The sequence below is a fragment of the Rissa tridactyla genome, chromosome 6 (assembly GCF_028500815.1).
Source record: "Rissa tridactyla isolate bRisTri1 chromosome 6, bRisTri1.patW.cur.20221130, whole genome shotgun sequence".
Taxonomy (NCBI): Eukaryota; Metazoa; Chordata; class Aves; order Charadriiformes; family Laridae; genus Rissa; species Rissa tridactyla.
The window spans coordinates 59,051,207-59,071,236 of record NC_071471.1 but is presented as its reverse complement, the minus strand read 5'-3'; the positions used below and the strand labels follow the sequence as shown (position 1 = coordinate 59,071,236).

Below are 20,030 nucleotides of genomic sequence, written 5' to 3'. Positions count from 1 at the left end.
CGAGCGGGACACAACCCCCTTTTACAAGGTATTAATTGAATAAATGCCCATGTGGCAGAGTGAAAACGCTAACGTTGAGTACTCTGTCCCATATGTAAAGCAGAGTGATGCCAAAAGAGGTGTGCAAGGCTGACTGCAGAGACACCAGCCAGTTTAGCATCCATTAGCCTCAGCATGAACACGGTGAGAGCTGGAAGGACTCCACGTACACCAGCACAGGATGAGCAGCTGTTCTGTACAGCAAATTAGCCATTGAAATCTCTAGTGAGAGTCACTTGCCCAGTAATAAATATTTACTAATCTAAACCCTGAAGACTTGAACCATCGACCAGTACACTTGCATCTGCCATGTTCTGAATGCAAGACTGTACTCTCCTTTTAAAATTTGGCTATGGAATAATCAATTTAGCATTCTAGTTTTTCTACTCTATTTCACGTTCTTAATATTGAATGAACTTTGACAGAAGTTGAATTCACAAATCATTTGAGTAGCATATAAAGAAACCATGAACGTGCACTTAATTTAAGAAAAGCATCAAGGTCAACTTCTGGCCATGGGACGTCAGCTTCCCTGGACTCCCAGCTGGGCTGGAATTGCTGCCAGCGTTAGCTGTTCCTCAGCTCAGCTGGATTTCCTATCCCACAGGACTCGCACACATTTCAGCGTGGGATGCACCATGCTGGGGGTCAGAGCTGTATTCATGCAGCAACTCACTGGTAGTATGAGACATGAGCCTAACATGTGCAGTTAAGATAAAGAGAAATGTCCAAGACTTCTCCAAGCAGAAGAAGGATGACAGCTCAGAAAATTAAGATCAAGAACCCCAAACTGAAACCAAAATCACAAGTGAATGAAATCTGCAACCAACAGAAAACGTCTTATCCTTCAGAAAAGGACACTGTCTGATAATGAAGGGTCTCCATTTCGGATGGTTCCAAAGGCTTCACAAGGATATGTCTTTCATGACTAAAAGCAGAGAGAGGTTATTTTCTATAATCTTTCCTCGAGGGACCTGAAATCCAGAAACTTATGTCACTAACCTACTTACAGGCCTCAATGAGAGGAATAGCGAAGACAAATCAATGGACAGCAGATATCGGGAAAAAGTAATTTAAAGCGATTTTTAAACGGCTGCTTTCATAATCCTATTCACTCACAGAGCAATCTAGAGGCACCTCCCTTCCCCAGGCTCTCCATCCTACCAGCCAAGCCCAGCTTTCCAGCAGGGCCTTTCCAGCTTTTTTCCTACCTTGACAAACTGAATATCTGTGAGCGCTTTCACTGAGTAGTCCGGAACATACACTTGGAGGAAAGACGCGTTCAGCTGGTTGTTGCTGCTCCCTAACGTTGGTGTCACTGCATCGATGCGATCACTTCGGTTTAAAGAGTCTGAGTGATTCAAGCCGCAGGGCCGAGGCGGAGACTTGTTTTCGGCTGAGAAACAGGCAAGAGCGAGAGATTTCTTAAATCAAGTAGGAAACATTTAGAGTCACCAGTTTCAGAGGGACATAATAAATGGCAATGTAGCACAAAAGAACTGCAAATACTTAATCCACTCATAACTAGACATGCAGCTAAACATCCAAATTACCCGGAAAGAGAGTACATTTTGAGTCCAAAGCTGGTAGCCGACATCACTGAGTATGCCTTAAACCTGGTTCTGTTTACGCTGCAATGGACGTGCCCTGTGAACAGCTGGTCGCGGTGCTTCAGCTGATGAGTGCTAACCACCAGAGAAAGGTAACTTCCCAAGGCTCCCTTTTAGAAGCTCTTGATAGTCAGACCATGCCTAACAGATTATTTTTTTTTTCTTAATGATTTATAGTCATAGCTCCATACCAGACCTTTCATCCACAGTCAGTCCCAGCTAACCCTTACCCCCTTTTATTCTACCTGGTACCTACGCGTGCCTTGTTCCCTGAGTTACAGCAGACGTTTTCAAAATCGTAAGAGTGACAGAATCCTCAGTGGACCAGCGTGCAGTCCATGTGACGATTACTTCAACACTTCCTCTAGTACATCCCAGTGTTTGAAGGGGCAAAAACTCAATGAAGGAGAGCAAGCTCCATGTGCTCCGTGCCAGCCAGCAATACAGGGAAAACAGTCCATGCTACAGAGAAAAATCTGTGCCCAGGAAAGGAGTAAACTAGAGACATCATTTTCCATCACTGGCCTTTAAGCATCGCAGGGTTTCACTTGGAAACCTCGTAGCTGTCCCCTGCGAGTGTGACTGGCCACAGTTTATCTCAAGTAAACACATTTTTGGGAAGCCACAGAAGCCATGTTTTGCATCCCTAGCTTCCACCCACACAGTGGCCCAGAAGACAGGAGGGCAGAAATACATCCTAAGAGGGATCCCAAGCCCTCCTGCAGATGGGCTTCTCCCTGGGTGCACACACGGTACATACAGATCAAAGAACTGTCTTTGGGACTGGTGGATTTTTGGATCTTAGTGCAGTTCAACTTCATTCAGCCAGCCCATGCTGAAACTTGATGTAAACTCTGCTACTCACCATGTGACCCCCATTCTCAGCTGAAAGATCATTTTCATATAATCTTAAGATACAAAGCCTCTTCGAGCAAATCAGCAACAGTATCCTTGCAAGCTTTTCAAATTCTTTTTTTGAAGACTTTTCTATGTATAAACTTTTTTTTTTTTAAAAAAACAAAAAGCTTCCCAAAATTCGACTCTACCTCTGCCACTTAATCACTATGAATACAATCTCTCCTTGGCCAAATGACACAGCCTGTTCTACACCTCTCCATCCAGCCTTTCCTAAACCTAACCCTTTAGATGCTTTTACAGGCGCAGCAGAATTGCCGTTTTTTATTTGCCACTCAAAATCCCTCTGATGTTGTCTTTCCTTCAAATTTAGAAAAGGGAACAGAAAAATACAGGTTCTGACAACCTGGCAATTCTTCTGCAGTTTCTGCACTAAGGAATTACTGCAGGTCCCTATGGCAACACCAAGAACAGGCTCAGGGAGAAGCACCCAGAGCCCTACAAGGTTTTCCTCCGTACAGACTTGCCATCTTGAAAGCCACAGCGGGCTGCAACAACTGCTGCCAGGAGCCAAACCTCTACCTGGACACCGGGCTTGATGCTGTAACTCCCACTGGCGAACAAGGAACTGTGAAGGCTGAGTGAATTTGTCCTGTCTTTCCCACCTGCACACACAAAATACGGCTGTGTGTGACAAGAACAGCATCGCTGCTGCTCGGGATAAAGGTTTCCATCTGGAACAGCTTCACACCAGTGTGACTCGTATCTGCCCTTTCTTTTCACCAGGGCTCTTATAGTACATTACTAATAAAAACCGTAGAAAGACAGAGCAACATGAAAAGGCATATATTAAAAAACAAACAAACAAACATAAAAGGGGCAGGTGAAAGGAAAGGACAGAACAAAAGAAGTATGATTACTAAAAATCCGAGGGAAAGGGCAACACTTCTGGACCACGCACGAGTCAGGGAGGGAGAACAGAAGTTACTGAAGAAGGAAGGGTACGGAAAGGGCAGGCGACAGAAGAATACCAGTGTTTGTCGGTGTTTGCAGAACAGCCCCCTGCCAGCCCCCCAAGCAGCCCAGCCCAGATCCGGACAGATCTTTTCTAGCCAGGTTTTCCCATACTCCTCCCCTTCCTATACAGGGGATAAAGAGCACAAACCGCAAGGCAAACATCAGTACAACTGTATTATGAATTTGGGGTTAAACAACAGGATCCTTTTTAGAAGGACCCAGCAGAGGGCCCAAGTTTCATCAAAACTGGTAAGACATTGTCATAGTGACCAGGCTTACCATATCTGTTCCTTTCAAAGGAGAGTCTTCCCATTATTATTTTCCATTATTGATTTTTTTATTTTTAGTTGGGGAAAAAACTAGGAAAATATGCTTGGCATTTATATTGGAAACAACTTGCATGTGCAAAGTGTACATTTATTTGTAGCAAGGAAAAATTAAAAAAATTAAAAAAAAAAAAAAGAAGACCTGGCAAAACAAAAGAACCAAGCTAAAAAAGATAATCAAAGCCACCGAGCTTAAAAGAAAGCCATCAGGTACTTTAATTAAAGCAAGATTAAATTTCTCTCCCTTCTTTGAAGTTTAACAGCAGGAAACTTTAACAGGGCAGGAAAAAAATGCCCTGCTGGGCAACAACCTGTAGTTTGTTTGGAATGTGCATGAGCCTAATTTAAGGACTGATGGTGAAATACATTTTCAGAAGTGAAAAAAGAAGAGGAGGAAAATACAGGAAGCAGATGGTGAAAGTTTATGAAACACATGATATGTATTAATGTTTAGGAGATGTTTCACTTAAATATGCATATCATTATCTTGTTTGCTTTTAGGTCTAGGGAAAGACATTTCATCTGAAAAAGAAAACTTCAAAAGGGAGAAATATGTTCACTGTGGCCCAAGCTATTTTAGGATTCTGCTCTTCCTACAGACTTTCTTGGTGGGTTTTCATTTTTCTCCACTACTCTGTGCATGCAGTGTCTGCAAAGTTCAGTTCTTGACCCTTCCCAATTTCCAGCCGCTCAACCATCTCTCAGAGCTCTTTTTGCCCAGTTTGTTCCCTCCTTGGTCTCTGCTCTCCAAAGGGATTTCTGTGTCAGTCAACTCAGTTATTCAGCAAGGAAAGGTCTTAAGCAAAATGGGAACCAGAAAACACCACAGGAGGTCCCACAACCTTCTTGCACATTCCATTGCAAATCCGTCCACGCAGTAAATCACCGTGCCAGCCCACGGCATTAACCTCACTGAGAGAAAGCTCAAAGCTTTTGAGGAACTGAAATGGCCAGACTGTATACAAACCATAGAGTTTGCCCATATGAGAATATAAGAATTCCTTCATTAAAGTTTTCCTTTTATGGCAGTTTAGCAGCAGACATTCTCCTCTGCCAAATGCATTTTCTTCAGAAATTTTTAAGCCTCAGCTTGGGGGAGAACACCTTCTTTAACAAATCTCCCCTCCAAATTCTCCACCAGCGTACATATGAGAAACGAGAACAAGCACACATTGCAAAGTACATTTTCTTCAACGCATTTTCAGTTCTTCCCATCTTGATGACTCCGTCGTGTTGCTACCAGTTCCCATAAATGAAAGTTCAGGATACCTACCTGCGAGGCATAACTCTGTGCTGGACTTCTCCCTAACGAGCAAAGGGGTCAGATAAATACAGACTGCAGCTGACTTTTTATGGCATCAGGGCAGTCACAAGAATGGTGAAAATAGAAGCATGCGGATTTACCTGGAGAACCTGCCGCTAACAACTCTGTTCTGCTGACAACAAAGGTACGAGACAGGGACAAGGGAACTAGAAGAGGGAGAGAAAAAGGATGAGATCACGACCAGAAAGGCGGCAGCTATCCACACTCGACAGGGGAAGGAGCCAGTTCACACACTGAAGAACTAAAACCAAAAGTGCAAATCAACTGTGAAAAAGTAAAGGGTTAAAACAAAAGCAAAAACAAAAAAGACAATTAAACAATTTTAGGACTAAACCAAAAAAACAAGCCTAAGGAATTACAGTGAAGTGAACAAGTTTCACTTGCTAATTTGACTGATTATCCAGCACAGAACAGTCCACCAAGGTACGCTCGGTCTTAAACTAGTTCAAAAGGAGCAGTGGTGCCCGCTCCAGTCTGGAAAGCAAAGAGTTAAAACAAGCCAGAAAGCTTTCCCGGGTTCTGTTCCTTATGGGAGTCAGATAAAAACAGAAATAAAACCAAAGGACACTTCATAGTTCTTCAAGTTTTCAGTAAAATGTCGAGCGAGGTTGCAATTCTCCAAGCTTATGCCTGTCAGGCTGGGTACCATACTGCTCATCGTTACTGAAAACACCTCCCCAGCTGTCGTTAAAGAAAAAAGCTTCACTCTTTTGTTGCTTTTTTTTTAATTATTATTATTTTGGGGGGTTTGGTGGGGGTATATTTGGTGGGTTTTTTAGTGCTTTACTCTCTTGTTACTGACTTGACGTTCCAGGTGGGGAGAGCAGGCACGTGAAGTCTAATCAGGACACACAGAAGAGAAGGAGTTTTCTCTTGTTCTGCAATGACTTATACTTTCACTGAGCTCTCTTGTCTACACAGAGCAACAGGATTTTATTTTTATGAGCTCACCCTAACAGAAATCTCAGGATGCTGCAAGACATCTTAAAACAAATTCTCTAAAACCTGGAGGGAAAGCCAGCAAAATGAGGGGTTTGCTACTGGTAAAAGCCAACCAATCAAAGGTAAATAAATGCAAGGTTGGCCGAGATTAATTTAAAATACTGTATATCCTTAAGTTTGATATGACAAAGTCCAAGATGGATTTCAGTGCACACGAAGAGGAGATCATTTGACCTTGCAAGACTTGGGGCAACTGGCATGGTTGTGGGGAGCGTAAGCAACAAAAAAAAACAACAACCAAACCACACAAAAACATTCAAACTGAACAATGCTGGCAAAAGAGAGAGGCCACAAGCGACTTCCAAGCGCAGGTCTGGTAGGAGAAGTGACCATGCCTAACTCAGCTCCGTGCCTGGCCCATATGGCAAAAGCTGAGCGGCGAAGCTGAGGGTCTGATGCGGTTGTACCCACGCGTGTGTGCCACGATTCCTCATGGACACTGCCACTGTTGCTCAGATAAAATCTGCTCAGTGCTCTGCACACTTTCAAATCTGTCAAGCCTCAAAACGTATAAGCTAGTCTGATCAAATTAAAGTGCACATAATTAAGGAAGAATTAGTTCTTGCCTGTAAAAGTGAGCTCACACATCCAAGAGAACTGCTGCTGTCTGTAGAGTTTAATAAAGCTATACTCATAACTTACAAAATCATTTGCATTCCAAGGCCGTTCGCTAATGTACGTACACATAGGTACGCACACATAAAGGGAGTGCTTATGAGCATACAATTAAAACACGCTGCCTCTCAAGTGGAACATAAACCCTGCTGCAACAGGAGTACCCGATTTCAGCGTGAGGAACGTCTCTCCCTGAAGCCGAGCAAGTGGCTTTGGGTCAGCAGATGGCCAATGCCAGCACCAGCACCCCAGATCTCCCTCCCCAATGGGGCTGTGGGTTCCCCGTTGAGCTCGACATCTTAGTGGTGACACTGCTGGCACCCAAATACATCACCAAATGCAGAAATACAGCACTGGAATCTGCTCTTGGTGCATTATAAGACAATCCTCCAACTTGTGCCTGTGAGGCGGTGGCTTGTGTGGCTACCGCTTGAGTGCCAGGAATTGGCTCACACCTTGGTGGCAACTAGCTCACACCTCGGCCTCAGACACCAGTTCTCCTCCCTTGCTTGGGTATATTTCCACACAAGCTGACAGGAGCAATCGCTTTTTTCGTGCCGCTGCCCTCCTTCTCCTCAAGACGGCTTTAGGAACGGGACTGGTAAAGCAAAACATCCTCTAACTAGCAGGCGTTTGTACTTTGCACCACTAGATGTCCCTCTGCCACTAATTATTAATTCCCGTTAATTCAATCCCTGTTACCCTACCGTAAGCAAAACTACAAGGCTGTCCTCCGGTACCAAAGACATCCCTCGCTAAGGCTCGCATCCTGCAGGAGCTGGCAGCAAACGGCTGCCAGCTGCTGGGTTTCAGAGTTGGTGCCGCCACCGGCCCGGGCCCCTCCCAGGGATGCTGTGCCAGGCAGGCGGTTTCGCTGGCAAGGAGGTATCCTTGACATCAGCCCCACGGACGTGGCGGGGGGGATGCCCTGCGCAGCCTCCTCCCGCCGCACGCACAGGACAGGCAGGCTTGTGCAGGAGCGCATTCCAGAAGCAGAAGGTAAGAGGACATACCTGGCGACGCTGTGAGGGCCATCACCCCATAGTAGGAAAAAGCACCAGCTTCAAACTTCATCCCCTCTTTCCCAGCCTCCACTTCCACTTTCCCCTGTTAAGGAAAAGGAGAGAGAGCTGCAATTAAAAGGGACCGTAGGTCTCAAGGCACAAGACCAGACTTGAGCCCCAGTTTTGCCTGATGTTCCTAAGCAGTGTCACGGTCCCCGCAGTTTGTAACGGTGCCTGAACAGGGACACACCCTGGAGCGCAACATGCTCTTGTGCCCTGGGCTATCCTGCTCTTTGGTGGCCTGTGGCCAGTGTAAGTCCCTGCAGAGGACCGGCATCACCACAGCGCTTCGGGGTGGTACTAATTCCCTGCTCCAAGTGCTGCCAGGCAGCTTTCCCTCAGAGCAGTGAAAAAATACTCCCCCAGTTTCACAAAACGCTTGTATGTAGCACAGTCATCTGGGGGCTCGAGACACCTAGACAATTTGGGGCACAGCTCACATCCACACGAAGAGTCCTCTCTAACACAAACATAGGAAAGGGAGACGGGAGACAACACACGAGGAGGCTGCCTGCCTTTACCAGTGAGATTGCCAGAGAAACAAAGCCCTTATTCCTGAAGGAGCTGTCTTGGGGCTACTTGGTTTTTTGGTTTCTAGTAGTTTTATATATTCCACCACCCTTAAGACCCTGCTCTTTCACAAGGTATTGCCTAGAAGGACCCTCAGCACTTACCAAGCCGTACAAAACCAGACTACCACAACAGTACACCCATTTCTGATATGGGCTGAACCAAATGTTTAACACCACATCCTACAAAGGGCTCTAGAACAGAATCTACCACATCAAACATAGCTGTAAACATCCCGGTTACTTTGGCATACAAGTAGCCAAAAAATAATTGGCTTCTTAGCGGGGCCTGGTTTTCACGTCCATCCATCTGGTACTGCACAGAGTTACAGCACACCACTGCAGACGGAAGAAATCTCACATAGCTTTCAGGCTGAGCTGCACAAAGTTGGGATTTCAGGCAAACAACATAATGACCTGCAATGCCTTCCCTCTGGCTAGGCTGGAAAGGGCAGACAGACTGCCCGTCCCACATGCACTAAGTAGACTGAACACCAACTGGACACAATTGGGTCAAAACAAGTCCAAAAAGTAGATTTTATTTCTATGTGTTTATTTCATTAAGCACCATTTAAAATAAGTAATCACGCCTTTAACTTTGTAGTACTGTACTGGAGCAGAAAAATGCCAACGTGAACTATACCTGCACGAGCCCTGATCCCAAGTCAATTTGTCTAACCATCCCAGGAGAGAACCACCACAAAACCTACCTAGCAGGAAGAGAGCGCCTAGCTCACAAATCCACCTTCCTGCTATCACAAGCAACAACTTCATATAATCCCTTTTAAAACCAATTTCACTCCACCACACAAATAAGTAGCTTATTCGTTCATTATAAGCCTTCCAAAAGGTATGATTTCATCACCCAGGCAAAGCCTGGTTATAAACAGAGCTCTCAACCTACTTACTGACGGTAGTTGCTCACCAGCCAAGACCAGGTCTCCAAAACACATACACGCCCGGGCTTTGAGCTTCACATACAGTCAGTCTGGAGTTAGTAGCTAAATACAAACTAGTAACTAGTAGTAGGAGCTGAGTTTCAGTTCCAAGACCGTTGCTCTACCAGCACATGCAGCGCCTCCAAGCTTCCCAGTGGTGGCCATATGAAGACCAGGTGCGCTTGGCATAGTCATAGCAGCTGAAAAGCCGTTAAAAATTCCCCATGCATGCTATTAGATGTGTCCTGCCCTGTTTAAATGCATGCACATGTGGTTTCTGGTTTTCCACTGTTTAATGTTCTAACAGGAATTTTGAAAAAACACAATGACAAAAATAAATCTCGAACTCCTAGAGAAGAACTTCCCATTAGCTAAGAGAAGAGCTGTTGCAAACAGGTGACGTTCCAGCTAAAACAGTAACTCTACAGAGATTCAACTGGTAAATTCAATGCACAGAACATACATTTAATTGTGTTCTGGCATGTGTTTACTGTGAAGGTATTCTTGGTCTCTCGAAATGAGAGAGTAAGACCAAGTCCATTTAAATAACAAAAGCAGAGTATTTATCCCCTCTTGATCCTTGCAGGACCAACCTTGTTACCATTTTTATAGCATGTACATAGGCAAGACTCACTTTTCCAAATGCATTATAGAGCTAGCACATTGTGTTTGCTAAATACTTATCGATTGAAGAAAAGCTCAGAAAGAACTGATTGTTCTTCTGTATCACCCGTGTCCTCCATTTACATCTTTCCAGCATGACCTCATGCAGGAGCATTATCTTGCCTCTTGGAATACTTCAGATTGCAACAGTTCAGCACATCAGAAAGAGCAGTTAAAGAGCCACCAGTGGCTCCTCAAACCCTTGAAAAAACCCACCCTTTTTTAAAAACAGAATCACGTTGAATCCACAATATCATATTCCAGTGCTTTTTTTTAATTGTTTATCACTGACAGTGTTAAAATTCTCCTCCCTTTTTTTATTTAAGGCCATGTTAAGAAGATTTCAAGCCCTGTGCTACAACTGCAGCTACAATGCTTCTGTTTTTATAATCAAGACTGATTTCAGTTATGCGGGATAGAAAGATAAGCACCTTTCCAGCAAAATCTCCCTTAAAGGACCGTTCCTGCTCCAATGGTGCTACATGGAAGCTAAGTTTCCGTGTAAAGCTTTACCTGGCCATCCAAGCGTTCCTGTCAAGTAACAAAACCTGGGAGGTATCAGCACTGGAAGCAACCCTGTACGGAACAAGTAGAAAACAGCCCTTCCACACCACATGGGGCTCCGATCTGAAAAAGCACCCAAATGCAGTGGTCTCGGGGCAGGGCGAGTGCGCGGATGGCAGGGTGCCCAGGACCCGTGGGGGTTGTGGCAGGAGGTGGCAGCAGTACAGTAGATGGCGCAACGCCCCCGCTGAAACAGGCGCTTCTCAAGACACCAAAGATACAGGCTTCAAAACGCCACAGAAAAAGGTCATCACTCCAAACTCCCCATGCCTCCTTTTGCAAAAGGGAAAGACGCATTAGAGAAAGCTTCCTGGCCAAACTCCTATTGACATGCCACTTTTTGCAGCCCTATTTTCCAAGCAATGCCAGCTGCACGCAGAGATTCCTTTGCATTGCCTATCCTAGCGACACCTAAAGTGTAAGTAACTTTCAACAGATGACTGGAAGCGCTCTCTACCCTTCACAGCTGGTTTAACTGAGGCTGAAAGCTGCTGAGTGAGCTCTTCAAGGTTGGCAAGGTCATAAAGGAGGCAGGAGCAGTTCCCCAGAGCCCTAGCTCCTTTCCCATGTTTGAAAGATGACAATTGGAAGAGGTATAGAGAGGGATATGTCAGGAGATGCAGGATTTTGCATATATATACATAATCACATGTCTGACCTGTAAAATGAGAACAAAGTAGTCGACGGGCTTGTTTCGCTGGTAGAGGTAGTGTTCTGGGGCTTTCTTGTTCTTCTCGTCATATTTCAGCTCCTGGATGACGTTGGGATGTTTTAGCAGCCTGAGAAGGATCTTCTCTGACATCTGGGATGGACCAAAGGCTTCTACTTCTATAACAGAAGATACAACTTGGCATTAATCTTCATATGCTTGGCAAGAAGTTAGCAATACTCGTTAATAAGTATTTGCCTATAAGAGACACACAGATGCAGAGAGATCCGTTATGGAATTGCAGGCTTCCTGTCTTTTGAGACTGTTAGATTTGTAAGGGGGGAAAAAAAAAACAGGAATGCCCCAACTTTCATTACTGAAGCATTTTTCAAACAACAAAAACCATGTCTTCATCTGAAAGCAAAAAGAAAAAGGCAGTCTTGCCCTCTTGAGAGTTCAAAGTCACAGTTGTATAGGCTCATTGGAGAGCTGTATAAATGGAAGAGCTTTAAAACTGGGGCACAGAGAACCTTTGAATTTGTTTTTTCCTTCCTCAAAAGGTATTAAAGTTACTGCATTTATTGCACTTTAAAAAAAAATAAATTAAAAATCACTGTTTGGGGACTAGAAAGTTGTTCTAGATAGATGCTCTACATAAATCAAAGACACAATTAGGGTTGCCACGGTTCACATGGGAAGAGTTACTCAAAGTGAGAGACAGTGCAGGTCAGTTCAAACCATGTGGGATTAATGCCTGGCACACAGAACACAACTCCTATCCACTTGCTCTTCAGTGTTCCAAACAGGAGCTGTTTGAAGCAGAAAAGCTCATCCTTCTGTGGGAGAGTTAAGCCAGGGAGGAGATTTACACATGCAAACTGATAAGCTTTCCTGACACCTCATTTCAGAACAGGACCGTTAACGACCCAGTACCTTTCATCTGCTAACAATACTGTTCTCAGTTTAGAACAGAGAAACCAACACTGTAGCTTTCATCTTATTTAGCAGCGGTTTCACAGCCAGACCTGGATTTAAGCTACACAATCTTTTCATCCACAAAACAAGCAGAGAAGCAGCACTGTAAGACTATGTCTGTTGAGCAGGTGTTTAGGGAACTCCATCAAGTCTTGTACCACTACACGAACAACGCCTTGCTTGCTGTTAAATCCGCATCTTCCTGTTGAACTGCTTCCTTTCACCAAGGACGCGCTCACGTGCACATGAGCCGTAGGAGTCCAAGCCTTTTAAGGAATTACTGCCCCTCAGCTGAGATGTGATAACCGATCACGTACATGTTTCTTTTAAGTCACAGAGGCAAAATAAGGCATGAAGGCAGACTAGAAGCACCTAGGCAGGCAGTTACTGCATCTTAGAGGAGGGGAAGTACTAATTTCCAACTGGAGCTGGCAAACTTGAGACAAAACAAATTTATCATTTTCGACCCATGAATACATGTTGAACACAGCAGTGAAAGATGCCCGTCTGAAAGGCCTGCATGTGAGAAGTCTTTATATGTCAAAGAGAGACAGCACGAGCAATAGGAAGACACGTTTTCCACAAGCTCTCCTGTTAACAGGTCTCATCTCTGAGGTGAAGGGACCAACTTTACGACGAAAGGCAGTGTCGGCTGCAAGAAACCATTCAAGGCCCTGGCCCCTCTGCCAGACTGCCCACCCAAGGGCTAAAACATCAGGTTGATCTGGGATGGAGACAACTGTCCTCTGAAACCTGAAGTCATCAACGGAGGTCACACAAGCCAGCCAGAAATCCATTTTTAAAAGTACAGTTCAACCGCCTGCGCAGTCTGCATTAAATGTGTCGGGAGGGTCTTTCACTTGGAGTCAAAAAGTCTCACGGTTCAGACCTTCCACAAAAAGTCCAGCATCTCTTTCTGGAGAAGGCGCCAGAGTGCAATTACAGTCAGCTGGCCAGTGGTATCGAGTCCTCTTTGGTTTTTCCCTGAGCTCTTCCTAATGGGGTGTACTTGCTAGTCGTTAATCTGACGGACTCTAGACATGCAGTGCGGCACTTGGCATTCATCCTTACCTTTCAGACCAATTTAAAGTTACTGGTCCACCCCTGGTAAATGTCTCAGAGGGTTCATGCCGACACTGAACACAGGAGAGGAGAGAATTTAAAAAGAAAAACACAACAGTGGTATTATTTGTCACCCCACAAATCCAGCCTCCCTTCCCGCCTGCACTGTCCCACCCACCTCACCGGCCTTTGCTGACAAACTGCCTCTGAGGCTTTGGCACGATCGCAAAAAAAAAGCTAACCCGCACTTGCCTGTTGCCAGGAACCGGTGCATTGCCAGGAGGAGCTGCGGTGATATTTTAACCTTCATCTCGCTGTCTGTCTGCTTGAAGGCAGAGAAGTCCTGCTTCCTGTCCCGATGAGCTACCTTCTTTTTCGTCTTGTTATCAGCTGGGGAAGGGAGGGTGGGAAAAGAAAGGAAGGAAGCGATTTCTGTTAGAACGGGGTCCAACACGAACCGCGCTGGATGGAGAGAGCTGGGACGGCCACCCCGAGCACAGGGTGCAGACAGACCCCTCGGCAGCGCCCACCAGAAACAACCCGTGAGCTGCGCCCGTCCTGCAGATCCAGGCAGGTCTCTGTCACTTCAACAGGGGGAAAGTCTCTGCTTGCAAACATCTAATTGCAGAGCAGCTCTGCATATTACACATAAGGCGTGTGTGCATTTCTAGGTGGAGAGGAGGAATCCTGCTAACGATCGAAAGCTCTTGATCTACAAGAGTATCTGCGTCAACTACTTTTTTCATAGAAAGTTCCTTAGAAATTTCACGGCAAGTACATAGACTAAATACACAATGACTTATTTCTTATGCTGTACCAGGGCTTCACTGAGAGCTTTAGCAAAGTCCGTACGTCTTCAGTCCAAGTAGCTCCCAATGTCTAGCGTATGTTGTTTCTCTTGTCCTGCCCAAATTTCAGCAAAGGCTGGTAAGGCGTACAGCCCAGAGGTGGGAATCTCTGGCCACTTTACAGGCACAGAAGCCAGAATGAAGTACAGAGTAACTTCAGGAGTTCAGATATGGGAATTCACCTGCTAGTGATCCTGGACTCCCGTCCTTTATTCAGCTAAATACTTGCCAGTTGGTTCGCCTGTGTCTTAAACCAAGGTCTGTGGTGGGGAATCCCCACGCGTGAAAGACAACATGAAAGACGGAGTTGCAGAAGCACAAACAACCCAACTATCATCATCCACCCACTGCGCTAATCTGCCAAAATGTCTAGGAAACTAGGCAAGCAGAGAGCTACAGGCACGGTGGGGTATGGCATACATCAATTCCAGGGAGAAGAGGTCTCTGCTCAGATGGCAGGGTCTTGCTCTTCTCTGCTGACACAGTGTGTAAGGTGGCACCATCTAGAAGCAGCAGAATGCTGTAAGACAGCTCTGAGCTTCACCATATATTGCAGGAAACCCAAGTCTTGAGGCAATTACTGTGAGCCCCTCAGACTTAAGGCACGGCTCGGGTTCTAGGGCCTTAGCGGGGAAAGATACTGAGAACACTATAGCTACTTGTCTATCAGACCCCTAGTCATTGGTTTAAAATGACTGGACTTCTGAGGGACCACAGGCAGTTCTGGTCCATTGACTCACTGTAGAGAAGTCGGGCAAGCACACAAAGAGGTGCAGGTGAAGCTAACAATGTGAAACCTCACCCATACTCCCAGTTAGCTGTTGCCAGATTTTGGGTTATGCATACGAAGATGATTAAAGTGATGTACCATATTAAGGAAGCCACTGAGATCTGGAGTCCTGTAGGTGTCCAAATATATGCTACAGACTACATGAGGCTAACAGTGGTTGAGTTTGGGGCTTGGAAATGCACAATACTGGTAATTAACAGATTTTTAGAAAGATTTTCCCAAGTCATCTGGCCTTTTAGATATGAATACATTTAGATTCTCAACTTCCATTCGACAAGCCTCCACTACAAGACTATCACAGACTCAATAGCAACACTGTACTGATAGTAACCTACCTACTCTAGATATCTAAAACTCATTCTATGAGCAGTGCAAATCAGAAAATCAGAGATGCTTGCTCCCGAGCACATGGGGAAGAACGATGACGACCCATGCCCTTTTTCTTTGAAACCAGAAGCCTCTTACCCTAGTAGTACTTTACCCAGGACCTGGACTACATCAGGGACTGCAGTTTCTCTTCCAAAAGCAGGAATAGAAACCACCCAAGGGAGTGGTTACAGACTGAAAACAATCCCTGGCCTTAGGAATATAGTCTGAGACAGACTTTATCTGTACTCGTAGTTAAAGGAAAGACGGATGCCAAAGCAATAGGGAGTGAATAGGTGAAAAGCCCCAGAAGCTCTCACTAGGTCCTACCTCTTGTAAGAGGTAAGAAGAATAGAAACTGTGCATTTTCTGAAGAGCTCAGAGAATTTTATTTTATTTTTTTTTTACAGTGCTGTGGCTGGGAACTTCAGGACTAAACCTGAAGTCCTAAAACAGCCTGAAATAGCTTCCTGTAAGGATGCGGTTCCTGCAGCCTACCAGTGCTAGACAGCAGAAGGTTAGAAAGTCTACAGTCCTAATGGCCAACTAAGTAAAAGCATTACTTTCTAACAGGTGACAACAACCTTGGTCTGTCTAAAGGTTAGATTCCTTCTGCAAGACAGCTCTGCTCTCCTGGCATAGGCTACTGATGTACACTCTGCCAATATCTGTACGTCTTGCCAGACAAATCGGTGTTGCACAACCTTTGCTATGTTGCTACACATTCACTGGATGACAGTAGAAATACTTATTAGGGCAAACAATTTTTATTCCCTTAGCTCTGTGTTTGAAATGGGAGTAGCGATACAGAGTTTACTAGCACGTATATTTAACATACCTGCTTTGACAGCTGAAATAGGACTGTTAGGGTAAGACCAATCATTAGGGGAGAGCTAATTGCAGCTGCAGCAGTGCAGCTCTAACAAAGGTGCCCCATGGCCTGGCACTGAAGGTCCTGGCAGCCTGGGCTTGCCAGGGGCCGCAGTCGCTGAGACAGAACTGCTGAGCAGCACGTGGGTGAGGATATAAAACTGCAACGTAAGCTGATGCTCACAACCAGGCTGTCTACACGCAACACGCAAACACGTGCACAAGGGTGCGGTAAGGTATTTCAGTTGTAGAAATATCCCAGATTTTACGTGAATCTGTATGCGTGAGAAACAGCAGCATTCCAGTTACACTAAGGGGATGATTAAACTCATCTTCCATTAGAAAGAGCTAAGTAAGACAGGCAACCAGTCAAACCCAGGTCAGGACGGTGAACTCCATGTTCCTCAAGCGGACTCTGCGGTCTGAGGCCAACACAGAACTTTCTCTCTAGGGCCTCTGAGAAGGTTGACAAATGCTCTCCCACCATGGCTAGGGCCATGGCAGTGCAGGACAGATGCCTGTAGTATGTCAACCGTGAAAAAATACTCCAACTTTTCAATGCTAAGAGACAAACGCACTGACAGCTCTTCATCATCACAGTGGCTGATACATACTCAGAGCCTACCTGTGCCATGACAGAAACCTCTCCACCCCATCAGCACATACTCATGCTCAGAAGTACTCAGTCTATCCAGATGTTGATAGGTCAAACATATTTAACATTTTTTCTTGCTCCCATCTTCTTCTCCTTGATCCCAACATCTCTGCAAGCCATAAGACATAGCAGACTAGAGCAATCTGAAGAAATACCGCACAATTATTGGGTATACAACCCTCAAGAAATTCAGCTGCAGAGCTTCAGTAGCGAGAGCAGCTTTCTGCAAAAACTGTACATTTGCAATTGCTTCTACCCTAACACAGTTCAAATGGATTTTCATGGAAACAGCAGAAAGGCACAGCTCCAACACCAAGGTCAGCCATTTCATCAAATTTCAAGTTTCCATCAAAGCAAAACAAAACATTTTTTTAAACTTCAGAACAAAGGCATTAACAACGCTGCCAACATTTTTTGTAAAGTCTACTTTTAAGTAAACACCTAGCATAGAGCAAATCAGTCCAAAGGTTTAAAGTTGGCTTGGTCTGAGCTGGGCAAGCCAGCTTGGTCTTACAACAAACGGCATCAGAGAACTCTAGTACTAGATGGCGTTACTAGCACTGACACACTGCTATCAAATGTCAAAAACGAGCTGCCTTAACATAACAATGGACAATAAGGTACTTTCAGTAAACCTGAAGCATGTTCCCATCGCTATACCCATCGTTATATATCGCTATATAATTGGAAGTGGTTACAGCACATCAATCCACCCAAATCCAAAACCTATCACATTTTCTGTGACCCTCACAGTTTCTCTGGATTTGTGCTCCCTCCCTTACTGTTACAGTTTCCTTCGATCTAAACAGGGGAATGAACTCCGGTGCTTCATAAAGAAACTAGAAGGTCATCTTCGTAGTACAAAACAGGAGCCACCCCCCAAAATTTCCTGCATGCTCCAGGAAGATTCCCTCCTATTCTGAACCAGGAATTTTCAACAGTAAAACCTTCCCAGGAAGGAGAGTTTCAAATGAACTCGTGTTCACCAGCTCTATTTTGTTAATCTAGGAAGTCTTCAGATAGTAAAATTAAATTCTCATTTCCTTGCCCTCTAACATGCTATTAATGGTCGAAGCTTTTTTTTGTCCTGAAGAACAACACCGCATGATCTATGTTTCTCTTAAAAAACAAAGGAAAAAAACTCATTGAAAAGCATTATGCAATGTCTTTTCACTTGTAGAAACATGCAACTATCTCAAAGGTGATGAGACAAAGACAGGATCTTTTTGGAGTATAAAAGAAAGAGTGAATTCACCCTGTAAAAGCATCCTGTGGTAACTGATTAGTCCAGCAATTCATTTGTAAAGCTATGAAAAGAAATCAATACTAACTGGACTTCTGTGACTTGCATAGTAATTAGACTGTTTAGCATATTGTAAAACACAACTGTGATTTACATGAACCTTTGGGCACATAAATACTGGTAAAATACTGACCAACTACAGAAAGTAGTTCAGGCAGTAACAATCTATTAGGAAAAGTAGAAGTATGTCTATCCCACAGTATAAAGTGTTCATTTGGCTCGGAGGGAGGAGAGAAGATGCTAGCGTTGCCCTGAAAAAGATGCTGTAGAAACATTCAGACCCCTTTCACGAGGAAAGAAAAAGCAAGCAAAACACAGCTGAACAGCATTAAAGATATTTAAAATTATTATTTCGACTATTTCTATTACAATAGAATCTAGGGACGTCCTCGTGCTACATGGGAACACATAGTAAAAAATAGCATCTGCCACCAAGTGATCAAAGTACAGATAAGAGATGAAGAATGACAGAAAGGAAGTCCAGTATGCACAGGCCAGATTGTGCAGATGGGAAGAGAAGCAAAGACACTTTAGGTAACTGGCCAAAGACCAGACAAACTCTAAACTGGGAAAGAAAAGAGTCCAGACCTCTTAAGTGCCAAGTAACGCTCGATCTGCAGCATCATCTCCCTCACTCTATGTTAAGGCAAAAGAAGGAAGGAAGGAAGGAAGGAGCTGTACTACATGATGAACAGGGGAATCACTTAAGACATGTTGGTTTTCAGTCCTGAAAAATGAGTGACAGAGAGACACTCTAAAGAGACTCCATTCCCTTTCCCCGAGGTATGGCATTTGCCTGCCTTCTTCCTAAAGTACATGAACTACAGGCGCCTGGGGCAGAGAGAGATTAGGGGAAAATGTGGGAGGTTGTGAGCACTGTAACAAAAAGGTTTAACGAGGCCACTGTGGTGGAGAACAGCCAGCGGCAGAGACCAGACTGTTGCAGATGTAAACCTTGATGGAAGGCTCAAATAAACCTGTCCTGTTTCTGAATTAATACAGCATAAAGGGGTGAGATGCCCACGCTGTGAAAGTAAAAATTACTTTGACCATCTAAGGGATCTGCAGGTCATTTGACCACTGAGATTTTAAATCAGCAACTTACACCTCTCAAAACACAACTATTAGGTACGACTGCTGACGGAGTATTCTGTCTCGTCTATAAACAAAGTGCAAATATTTCTACTCACTGTATAGATCTGTTTCATCCAGAATTTCAGATTTGATGATCTCTTCAATCACATCTTCTAAAGTGACAATTCCCAGGACTTCATAAAAAGGATCCCCTTCTCCTTCATTGTTTACTCTTTGTACTATAGCCAGGTGAGACTTGCCTGCAAGGAGACAGATCAGCAATTTAGACATTTTAGAAATTCCTGAAAGATCAGAAATTATAGCAGAATTATAGACACACAGTTATAAATACAAAAATAAAAAGGTTGGTGTCAAGCTTCACGGGAAAAAAAGGCAGTTTAACAGATGCTTAAAATCATAATCTGATTTCTGTCTGAGAAATGCATTCCTCGGTCACATAAATCCACCTAACGCACTGAAAGAGACTGGCTAAAGAGATCAGTGTTCTCTTTCTAATGTCTTTCCCAGTGAAACCGTCACCCTGGCATTGAATTCATTGTATTATCTTGTTGATGGTTGTTCCACTTCTTGTCTCACACACTGGCAGAGGAAGGCCAGGCTGGAGCTTTCCTTCGCAGCGAGCTCCCGTGGATGTTCTCCTCAAGCTTGGAAACAACAGCAACAATGGCCAAACCACAGAAGCACGTGGACATGGTAGAGCTGGGTAGAAGAGGTCAGCCCAATCCATGAGTTTCTCTTTTCCTCCTCCCCCACTCAAAAATAATTTATTTAGACGTGCTTCATACAGGGGGAGAGGGCGATGACTTATTTAGGAACTGATTAATTAAAATA

The 20,030-nt window shown here is 44.5% G+C and overlaps 1 protein-coding gene across 1 annotated transcript in view; it reads right to left on the bottom strand.

Annotated features, from left to right (window-relative positions):
- CNNM2 (cyclin and CBS domain divalent metal cation transport mediator 2) overlaps window positions 1-20,030 on the bottom strand; it is a 120,945-nt gene that overhangs the window by 5,429 nt on the left and 95,486 nt on the right. Inside the window, exons 2-7 of the mRNA XM_054204809.1 lie at window positions 19,295-19,438; window positions 13,525-13,662; window positions 11,245-11,414; window positions 7,802-7,895; window positions 5,252-5,317; window positions 1,251-1,435 (exon numbers count right to left, since the gene is read on the bottom strand). Of these exons, the coding sequence (XP_054060784.1) occupies window positions 1,251-1,435; window positions 5,252-5,317; window positions 7,802-7,895; window positions 11,245-11,414; window positions 13,525-13,662; window positions 19,295-19,438 (797 nt within the window). The remainder of the gene's footprint in view (window positions 1-1,250; window positions 1,436-5,251; window positions 5,318-7,801; window positions 7,896-11,244; window positions 11,415-13,524; window positions 13,663-19,294; window positions 19,439-20,030) is intronic.